We start from the raw sequence: 11,355 nt of genomic DNA, 5'->3' as shown, positions 1-11,355 counted from the left end.
AGATGTTCTCCCTTTAAAAAATAAAAAATAAAAAAGCAGGAGAAGAATAAATTTTCTTTGTGTAGCACTTTTCAAGAGTCACTTTAGAGGGCACAAGATATGAACAGAAACAAACAAGTTGAATAAAAAGCAGGTATAGAAAGTGTCAAACAGATGAAACAGGTGAGTTTTTAGGAGGGATTTGAATGTGTGGAGGTCAGCATTCAGTGACATGTTGAACATTTAGGTTGTGATTTAAAAGAACTGCAAAACTTTTATTTATATTGGGATTAGAGCAACACATGCCGAAAGCAGAACAGATTCTCTTGGTCGTTTTTGCTTCTTATTACCAGGAACCAGGTGCTCCTGACGTTTTATAGCTTCATGGATGCTGAAAAAAATCCAACACCCTTCCTGTGTTGTCTCATAAAGCAGTTTCATTTCTAACCGTAAATAAACAGAGTGGGATACAGCGCACACCAACACGTTTGTTTGTTTGTTTCTGTGATTTTTTTCTCTCTCTCTTATCATTTAAGGTATTAGCTCCATAAATATCACCTACAGCCTCTGTAATCAGGAAGCAAACATGTCCTCATGTCTTCCTAGAAGTGATATGAGCCCTTGTCAGGACATTTCATCGTTGAGATGCGATTGGACAATGATTCCTTTTCCAATAACAGGTTTATGGCCTCACAATATATCAAGAACTGGACTTTGGATCCCAGACTGCGTCCTTCAAAGTGTGCCAGAAGATAGTGATCAACAACAATCAGAAATCCTAAAAGTTCACACGTCTTGAAGTTTGTCCAGTTAATCGCAGCCCTTTGGAGACGTCCATCCACACAGGCAGCATGATTTGGTTGCTGCAGTCTGAGATTAAACACAGCTGTCGTGTCTAAAATGTTGGTGAAACTGGTGTCTCTGCTATGACAACCAGCACTTCTGTCTTTTCCTTTCTAACCAAAGGTCACAGTCATAAACACGGGATTTTATGACCAGCGGTCCACGTTTCACTCCACCCATGAAGGTAACTCGCACGCAGAGTCTTCAGAGGATCACAGGGTCTTAATCTGTTCCTGAGGCTTCATCGGAGCTTTAGAGAAGAGACTTAGATCGAACAACCGGAATAATGCCGTCCACTAAGAAGACTCTGCATTTCGTGTCCAGCGCGCTGCTCACTGCCATCTCCGTGGGGCTGCTGGGATATGCCATGTCAACAGACTGGGTCGTACTGGAGATGGACTGCGACAGAGAAGTAACCGGGAACTTCAGCGGGAGTGCCGAGATCACGTTGCAGCTTTTCAATGGGGAAATGGTCAGAAACATGTGTCCCAACTTTGGAAGTGAAGATTCATTTCAAGGTAATTTTCCAAGGGCCAGTTAGAAATAGAAAAAAAAAACCCAAAATGTACTTCACGGGTTTGACATCTATGAGATGTCCGGCCTACAAGCAACACTGAAAAACACAGGAAAAGTCAGTTTAAATAGCTAAACAGCAGCGGTGCCCTGTTACTGTGGATGATGTCAAATTTATTCTCTTAGAATTAAGATATTCAAGGAAGCCTGCTGCTGCTTGGGGAGGTTCCTGAAAGAACGTTAAATAGCTCAGTTCAGAGACGGGCTGACTGGAGGAAGCTCTGATAAAGGTTTTTGTGTTGTGTGTGTGTAGAATTAGATAAATGTGTGTTTTTTAGAATCTATTTTAAGTTAAAAATCTAGTTTTACTGTAATGAACTGCAGAATTTTAAACTGTGTGTAATACAGTAAACCAACGACAAGCAAGATTTTGACAATTTGTTTTTAAAAAACATGCTAAAAAATAGTTATTTCAGGAACTGTTCTGCCAATATATTGACTATTTTGAGCAAATTAGGGTTTTTTTTATCTGACCCTCTTGAGTGCCTTCCCCCTGTTTGCCTTTCTCTCCATTTTATACATCTACAGTATTGTCCTTTTTTTTTTTTCTTCTAACGTTTAGGGAAAAGAAAACCCTATTATAACAATTAGGTCCACAAAATGGTTATTCAAAGAACTTTTCTTTCCTTGAGGCTTTGCTACTTCTAAGCTAAGCTCCAAAGAAGGAACTCAGGAACTGATACCTTAAAACTAAAGCAAATAGATGTAAATAAGGAAAAGGCTTTTTTTTTCTGTTTTGGAGGGGAACGGATCCTTTAAGCCCAGACATATGTTCTGCACATACACCAATGCACTAAGAGGTATCCTACATATAATAGCTTCACCAAACGCTGCGTAATAGATTTCTACGTTATATAACTATGATATTCCTGCGTACGTGTGTTTGCAGTGATTCCGGCGCTGATGGACACGACCAACTCTGCCCCTGGGATCCTGCACGGTCTGGTTGTGTGCTTCTTGGCCTGCTGTCTGCTGTTTTCTGCCGGCAGCATCCTTATCTCCCTGTACAACAGCGTCAGTAACCCTTACCAGACCTACATGGGGCCTGGCGGAGTCTACGCCTGCAGCGGTCTCTGCGGTAAGTGACAAAGATTGTTAGAAGCAGCAAGGAGTGAAAACGCACGTACATGACTGTTTGGGTATAAATGTGACTTTTTCTTTGCAGCCTGCACGGCCCTGGTGGCCCTCGTCATATTTGTGGTGAACGTCATCGCGACCCCCATGGCGGAGAGCTTGGTGCAGAGCTTCTCCCAGGGCATCCCGACAGAGCTGAGAAACAAGAAATCAGAGATGCGCACCGGAGTCTACCTGGTCGTCCCTTACATCGTGTTGTCTCTCGCCGCCATCGGCTCCATCTACAAGTACGAGCACGCGGCCTACACGCACCGACGCGAGCAGCAGAGGCCCACGGAGGACGCGCCAAAGGAGATCATGATGTATTAGTGGGATGGAGCCAGATTTCTCTGCTCATCCAGACTTTCTGAAGAAACTTACTGAAAACGGGCGATCGCAGATTGGACGTGTGTACAGTTATGGATGTGCAGGCATTCCAAAAAAAAGAAAAGAAAAGTTTGATCAAGCATTGTCACGTGTGAGGAGCACATGTACGATACAAGCGTCAGCATTTTAATCTGATATAAAGTCAGAATTGATTAGTGCAGAAATCAGTTTTGGTGCGTTTGATGTGAAATTACATTCCTTATTTATTCTGCTCGTGAACAATCTGATGGTTTTTTTTGCATTTGATGTGATAAAATTTTAGTCGTTCGATTCTACTCAGATCATCACCAAACAACAAATCAGCAGTAGCTCTTAAATTCAGGGACTTTTTTGTGCTTTTTTTGTGTCTGAAACAACAATTTGCATCAAATAAGTGAACAGAAATAAACATATAAGACTAGAATGGCTCCTAAAAGGACAGATTTTTTACAACTTTTATCTGTATTCTGGTGATTGAATGCCATTTGTTTGCTAAAAGGATGGAATACAAGAAAGTTGTATAAAGCAGTCATGTGTAAATTCAGTGTTAAGGTTAGTTGTAAATGAAAAAGGAGGAAGGGACACATGGGATTCTGGGATTCACTGCTGTCTGCTGCCCTCTGTCTCTGACATGATGTAAATACAAAGAGACGTCTGATTGAATGTGAAGTTTGTCTGGTTCCCAGGCTGAGCAATAAAAAGCAGAGAACGATTGTGATTTCTTCTGTCTTTCATCAGCTACCCAAAAGGGTCACTGGAGGAATTTTTTTCAGAGTTATTTCCGAAAAGACAGAGCAAAATGAATCTCAGGGAGGGAGCGCTGAGGCACACCCACGATGATTCCCACAGACGTTCCCATGGCCGGGGGAAACTCCAGACTCGGGATGGACCAGTGCTTCCCAACCTTTTTTGTCATCTGTGCCCCAACAGGCCTGTCAGACGAACCAGCAGCACCTGTCTCAGTTTCTGCACCACTTTCAGCTTCTCGATTTCAACCCGCTGCTTTTATCCACCTGCTTAGACGCCTCTGCAAACTGGTTTCAAGCACTGCAACATATTCGTTCTTTACAATTCTATCTTTTAAAATGAGGCAGCCACACAAGCCCCTCCCGGGTAGTGCCTCCTGAATCACCGCCATAGTCCACATGGATTACTTTACTTCATCAATTAGTGGCTCAGGCCTTTAAACTTCAGCGATGCGTTACATCCTAACTGTATCCCCTTCCATGTGGGATCATCTCAGAAAAGCCCCGATGAGAGACGCAGATTTATTGCGCGAGGATTAGAAAAAACACAACCAATCCCGACAAATACAGCGACGGAAACAAAGCGTGCTGATTCCGCGGAGGGCTCGGGTAGATCTTGCTGAGAGCTGGCGTCTATTGTCTCCCCCCGGATCTTCAGACGCTCTCACAGCTGTGATTCACATGACTGTGTTGACACGAGAGCGAGGGCGAGGTGTCCTGTTACCTTTTCCCGTGTCCCATCACTCAGGGCCCTGAAGTCTGTTTGGACATGCCCTTTCCAGCACCTCTCAGCCCCGCAACGCCTTCTACCTGCCTTCAAAAGAACCACTCTTCCTTCAAGTCTCACACTTCAAGGGAGCCGTGGAAGGACGCAGCAATTTGCTTTGTTGTCGTCAGCGCGAATATGTATTAGATTTCCCAGAATGCACGCTCTCCGCACGGAATCGAAAACATCTCGATAGAGTCAGACGAACCTTCTGCCTGCTCAGTACATCTCTGGTTTTCAACCTGTAGCGTTAAATTATCACCTGTCACTCTTGTAAAAAATAAAATATTCAAGCTGGATGCTGCGGCGTGATGTAACCCTGCAGCTGTGACAGTGTGAAGCGGGGACAGGTTGTATTCTCCAGAGGAAGCCACGTCAAAGCACGTTAAAGAGCAAAACATTCAAAATCCTTGCACCAGAACTGTCAGCTATTAGAAACACTGTGATTTGAAAATGACCCAGCCGGACCTCCAAAAAACAGACACGTTAAATACTAAAAATCCTCCTGATTTTCTTTTTGCACACAATAAACGCAGCACTTATCACACTGTAGCCGTGATAAAGAGAAAAAAAGAAAAAGGAGAGTTTCTTGTAGGCAGAAATAAAGACATTTCTACACTGATAAAGGATCCCTCAGTTCCCAACATCAGCCGGTTTAACAGCTGCCAGAGGAGATATTTAACTATATCTATTACCGATCTTCCTCCGTGTGCGCTGAGCTGTGGAGCAGCTGAATTGCTATTAACAGCTCCCTCTTGCCGTTTCCTGTGCAAACATTGATTGAATAAAATCAGAGATGGGCAGTAATCGCTTCCTCTCTGCATACTGTCGGTCTCAGAGCTAAACCCGGGATTATGCAGCAGCCCTAAGCCCTGACCACTCACGCTGTGTGATAGGATTAAAGCGGAAACTTTTGTACCTGTGAAACATTATCCTTCCAGGTCCCGCATTACAGAGGCCTGTGAAACAGACACCTCCAGCTGCAGGGCAGGGGGGGCATCCAGCCCCGTAAAGTCCACCGTGGTGGGGGACGGGGGGAAGGGGTCCGGTCTTCCTCCACCTCTGGGAGTCGATTTCATATTATTGACACCTGAACAGTGGCGGAGGAAGTGTTCAGGTCCTTTGTATAAGAAAGTACCACATTTAAAACGCCACTCAAGTAAATGACAAATTAAAAATACACAAAGTATTGAAATATTATTGTTTAAATTGTGCATAAAAGCTTTTGTATTTGGTTGAGTTAGGGCTCATTTTAAACTATTTTGCATAGTTTTGTCCAACCAACACTCTTCTATTAGCACAACTTAAATAAATGCATCATTACAAGATGAGAAAAATTGAATTTGTTGATTTAAATAAACCCTTTAGGTTACAAACATTATTCAGTGAGTTGGGTTGACGTAATAAACTTAATTTTATTTGTGATTTAAACCTTAAAGTTCTGCGTTTCTTGATTTAAAATTAAATTCTTAACTTAATAAAATGTGCTTGATAGCTTGAATTTTTCTTCTATCTTAACGTGCCTGGACAATGTCAGACAGTCTGGTTAATAAAAACACCTTTAATTGTTGAGGAAGAGCTGATTCCTCTGATTCAGTGTAGTTTGTTAGTTAAACAGGATTTTGTTAGAAGTTGTCATAATTCAAAAACACTGATATGCAAACAGTTGTGTTCATTTTTAGAGTGCAAACCTCAAAATCATTTTAAAAACATTCAAATTACAACAGCAATCAAAAGAAAAAAACAGCAAATCTGCACGTTTGTGAAGCTGAAAACATGTTTTAAATGGAAAAAAATGACTGAAATAATCAGTGAACTGGCTGCCGATTAGTTTTCTCTCAACAGATAATTGATTCACCAACTAAGCATCTCAGTTTTAAATTATTTTGTAGTGTGATTAATAATAACAAAGCTTCACATTTTATAAGCTCATCACATGTTTTGGGCAAAAAAATTAACTATTGTAATGAATTAATCATTTGCAAAGAAAAAGAAAAAAAAGAATAATGTGGAAAGTCTAATATTTCCTTCTAAAGTTTAAGCAAGAGGTATCATATACTTAATTACATTCCACCACTGTGACTGAGAGCTAATTGTGGGTGCATATATGTAGGATGTAGAGCCAATATTGTGCATTTACAAAACAAAAATCTAAAAAAATAAAATAAAAATTCAGCGATGCCAGGACGACATAAAAATTCCAAACACTCCTCAGTGAAATAGCCGAACCTGTCAACCAGAAAAATCCAGTCATGCCCCGAAGGTTTTTTATTTGATGTCCGTATTACGAGTGGGCGACCTTTTCCCTCCACTGTGGCAGGAGGACAGGTGTGTGTCTCACAAGGTGTGCCATCTTTTTATTATTTTTTTCCATTCTGTGAGGTAATGTGAGCGTTTATGGCATTATTGATCTGTCCTGACATAACACCTTATCACCAGCTCAGATATGTCATATTTTCCATGTTTACACTGAGACACTATCTGTTATCTTCTTGTGACTTCATTGGCTCGCACGTAATTCAGAGTTTTGTAGGAAAGATGTAGAACAAAAAGAGTAAAAGGCAGTTGTGTGAATGTCAAAGGATTGATTGTTTAAGGTCTATGAATGCTAAATCATTCCTTTAAATGCAACGCTGCATTTTATCCGTCTGTGCAGAAAGGCAAACGATTGTACAATATGACAAATACCAGTGAAAACCGTCCTCCTCGGGTCTCACGCTGTGTGATATCGGAAGGCAGGCAGGCAGGTTGCTTACTTATCTCCGTCATTAATCTTAATTTGTCAGTGAAGGCTGAGGTGAAGGCGGAGGGCCGGCCAGAAGGAGGAGGAGGGCTAAAAGGTAATTGCACCCCTGCTGCTCCATTATGGTGTCATTCCTCTGTTAACAGAAGATAAGATCTTCTCCAAACCACCTGAAGCCAATTCTCCACTTTACCTGGCTGGAACAGAGAGACAGAGGGGAAAAAAAAGACAGAGAGGGGATCTGGCTTAGTTTCACAACCACCCGTGATTGAGACAAACTGATGTGTGCAGAATTTTACTGGCCGATCCGTCTGTGTGGTTAAAGAAAGAAGAAATGATGCCTCACAGTGATGGATGGATGGAAGCCGAGCACTTTCTCTGCCCCATGCCGCTTGACACGGCTGCTGATTAATGTGGTCCTGATTGGCAGGTGTGATGTATATCAGCGGGTTGGGACACAGTTAACCCGGTGACACAGCACACGAATGGCTTCCTTTTGACCTGGACGCAGAGAGAAGCAGCTCACATCAGCAACCGTCAGCCTCAGAGGGGGAGACGGTTAACTGATGGTGCTGCTGGATACGAACCACCAGAAGAAAAGTGGGAAAATATGTTAGTTTTACTAGATTAAAACTAAATAATTCACAGGTTTTCATGTCACATTACAGACTATGTTAAGTACAGGAGCTGTGTGTGACCTTGAATAGATAAACAGCAGATGTTGGTTCTCCTGAGTCTTTATCCAACACTCTCTGGTTTCCTGCACATTTTCTTCAACATCATGTGAAGAGACGCAAGTTCCAACACACACGTATAAAACTAAATATGTAGTATTGTATATTTAGACTGTTATTGGGGCTGCAAGGTGGCGCAGTTGGTAGTACTGTTGCCTCGCAGCGGGTTTGGTTAGAGTCTCCATGTTCTCCCCGTGCAGCGTGGGTTCTCTCCGGGTTCTCTCCGGGTTCTTCCTCCCACACAGTCCAGAAACATGTTGAGGTTAATTGGTGATTGTAAATTGTCCGTAGGTGTGAATGNGCTTCCTTTTGACCTGGACGCAGAGAGAAGCAGCTCACATCAGCAACCGTCAGCCTCAGAGGGGGAGACGGTTAACTGATGGTGCTGCTGGATACAGAAGAAAAGTGAGAAAATATGTTCGTTTTACAAGATTAAAGCAGAATAATTCACAGGTTTTCATGTGATTTTACAGATTTGCATATGTTGGGTACAGGAGCTGTGTGTGACCTTAAATAGATAAACAGCAGACGTTGGTTCTCCTGAGTCTTTATCACAACACTCTCTGGTTTCCTGCACATTTTCTTCAACATCATGTGAAGAGACGCAAGTTCCAACACACACGTATAAGACTAAATATGTAGAGTTATATATTTACACTATTATTGGGGCTGCAAGGTGGTGCAGTTGGTAGCACTGTTGCCTCGCAGCGGGTTCGCGTGGAGCCTCCATGTTCTCCCCGTGCAGCGTGGGTTCTCTCCGGGTTCTCTGGCTTCCTCCCACATTCCAGAAACATGCTGAGGTTAATTGGTGATTCTAAATTGTCCGTAGGTGTGAATGTGAGTGTGCTTTGTCTCTAAGTGTAGCCCTGTGATAGACTGGTTACCTGTCCAGGTGAACCTGCCTTCACCCTGAGTCAGCTGGGATAGACTCCAGCCCCACTGGTGAGGATTAAGGTGTAGAGATGATGGATGGATTTAAATGAACCTTTCAAGTTCTAAAGTGCATCAACTTGATATTATGTGTGATTTGAGCTCAACATTCTGTCTCTTGATTTAAAACTAGATTCACGTTGAGGTAAGTTAATGAAACTAATTACATTTTCCTCCACCTTGAGGTCAGACATGTTCAGGAGCTGTGACTTGTTTCTGTCTCGACTGCTCATTTTTTCCTTACTTTGAATTTAGAGCAGACGTCGCCTCTCCTGCAGCAAACACTACTTCTGCACATTTTCTTTAACGTCATGCTTCAGTTTTCTTTTTTCTGTGTATCGCAGAAGACAGACGAACTTCAGCGCTCGTGAATGAGGCTCATAAAATTCACATAATTATTATTTGAGTTTCGGTGCAGAAGCAAACTTTGAGGCTGGAGCGGCTCCTGGCAGCGAGCCCTGCAGGAGGGCATTTAAAGCTGTCCAACTACATCAGCAAACATGTAATAAAACACCCGCTTAAGCCTCCTCTGTGCTGGTCTCGGCCTGCGTCGGTGCGCTCGTGATTCCAGGTTGCAGTGGGTGCTTGGATGTACGTACAGGTCTGGTTCTTAACCTGTTTTAACTGCCACACATTACTTTTCTTTTTATTATCAACTGCCAAATAATGAAACCTGAACCTCCTGCAATGCATCCATGAAAACACATTTCTCAGAGGAATCAGAGCTCTGAGGAGAGTGAGCTGCTCAAGCTTTGCACAAGGTGGCGTCATGCAGTAACTAAATCAACTGATTAAAGCAGATTTCTGTCTGTATCCGAGCAATAAACTCAGATTTTAGATCTATAAGAGTGCTTTGCGTTACTAATCAGGGCTACAACACATTTAGTTATGAGCATTAACTAGCTGTGTAACAGAAGCGTGTACGATTACAGAAAACACGAGTAACACAAGTAAAACCTGCTGACTTTTTTCTGTTCACACTTTCAAGATTCATCTGCGTCTCCGTGAGATAAAAGGCTGCTGTGTGAAGGAGGAGCTCCGAGTGTCACTGGAGTGGGACACGAATCCATAGATCACAGACACCCGGCTGTAACTGAGACACTCAGTCACAGACTGCAAGCTGTTCTCCGATCCATATGGCCATAAAACTACAGAGATTCCACAAGTCTGCACCCATAGACAGCACATATAAATTCTGGTCCGCCTCACAGCGTTTCCTTACCCTTGTTTGGGAACAAAACATGTTTCTGTGGTAATAATTCAGCCGCTTTAAGCGAGAATTTAATCAAAAGGAAGCAAAAAGGTTTAAACAAAAGGAGACAAATGCTGCGCAAGTTAAAGAGAGTTTTCTGTTCTCTTTTTATGTCCCATTACTCGACGTTAAAAGAATTTCCGCGATGAAACGTCATAAAAGCTCTCAGCGCTGCATGTCATCAGCTCCTGTCAGGGCTCTCAAAGGCATCTGACGGCACTGAGTGTCTTTTACAGAAGCCAGATGGGAAGAGGTGCTAGATTAAAGTGCATCAAGTGCCCCCTGTTGAGCTTCATGAACGGATTAAAGGATTTGTAAAGCTCTGTCACAAGGCCGTCAATCATTGTCACACCTGCCTGAAATTTACAGCACTGAAAAAAAAATAAAAAACTGAGCCGTTGTCATGAGGAGTATAACTTCATCTGTCAAGTCTTTCAGCTCAACATCAACACCTTGAGAGAGATTTAAACCGCGACACAAGACACGACAAATTACCGCGATAGCTGAAGTTTACGTTTAGGAATGTTGCTGCAACTCAATACTCCTACACCTCTGCTCAGGTTTTCCACGTCCGCGGCGTTTCGGCTCGTGACGCGAAGGCCTTAAAAGCCGCAATCAGACGTCTGTCTTTCCTAATAACACAGAGGTTCATTGAATGGAGCAGAACTTGATATTGCCTCTCCAAATCCTGCGTAGGAAACAATGCGGCCGCTCTGCAGGAGGCGATGTTCTGTGTCAGAGGTGGAGACACGCTGTCTGACTGCTGAACGGAGAGACGGCGGAGGTGCTTCAGGCTTGTTTGCATGTGTATGAAACGATTTGTCAGCACATAAAACCAGCTGACCCTTAGCTCACGCAGGCTGGGTTGTAGTTTTTTGGAGTTTGGGACACCGTTTTTAGGAACACACAACATCTCTTGGCTGGATTAAGTGAAAGTGATTGCACTAAAAAAGTTGAATCAGCAGTTACAGCTACATACAACAGAAATAAACAGAATAAAAACAGGCGGGTAGGTCGTCCCAAACATCTTTATGAACTTATCAGTTATTCTCTTTCACTTCACATGATCCTAATCAGGCTCACTGATGTTGAACTCAGGACTCTGTTGCACAACTCCCTGCTCTTCTTCCCACTAAAGATTGCTCTTTATGACTTTGGCTGGACGTTTAAGGTCGATGTCTAGCTGCGGGAATAATTAAAAGACAATCTGGAGGTGTTGCATCATGGAAAATAAAATAAACTTTTGAACTGCACATGACAGCTACATCAGAACCTGGTTGTAGGTCTGTTTGTATCTGATAATACGCAGG

The 11,355-nt window shown here is 42.7% G+C and overlaps 1 protein-coding gene across 1 annotated transcript; it reads left to right on the top strand.

Annotated features, from left to right (window-relative positions):
- The first annotated feature begins 1,108 nt into the window (after positions 1-1,108).
- Positions 1,109-2,838, top strand: clrn3 (clarin 3). The gene is made up of 3 exons (XM_008285511.1): positions 1,109-1,340; positions 2,285-2,473; positions 2,561-2,838. Exons 1-3 carry the CDS (start codon positions 1,109-1,111, stop codon positions 2,836-2,838), a joined length of 699 nt encoding a protein of 232 aa, XP_008283733.1.
- Positions 2,839-11,355: the final 8,517 nt, after the last annotated feature.

The sequence above is a fragment of the Stegastes partitus genome, unplaced genomic scaffold (genome assembly GCF_000690725.1).
Source record: "Stegastes partitus isolate 25-593 unplaced genomic scaffold, Stegastes_partitus-1.0.2 Scaffold405, whole genome shotgun sequence".
Classification (NCBI taxonomy): Eukaryota; Metazoa; Chordata; class Actinopteri; family Pomacentridae; genus Stegastes; species Stegastes partitus.
Note: the sequence above shows the minus strand (reverse complement) of the source record. Positions and strands in the feature narration are given on the sequence as shown.

Excerpts from the sequence above, each read along its gene's own strand:
- clrn3 (XM_008285511.1), top strand. The coding sequence starts at position 1,109 with ATGCCGTCCACTAAGAAGACTCTGCATTTCGTGTCCAGCGCGCTGCTC. Across the intron at positions 1,341-2,284 it reads AAGTGAAGATTCATTTCAAG|TGATTCCGGCGCTGATGGAC; the intron begins GTAATTTTCCAA and ends GTGTGTTTGCAG. Across the intron at positions 2,474-2,560 it reads CGCCTGCAGCGGTCTCTGCG|CCTGCACGGCCCTGGTGGCC; the intron begins GTAAGTGACAAA and ends TTTTCTTTGCAG.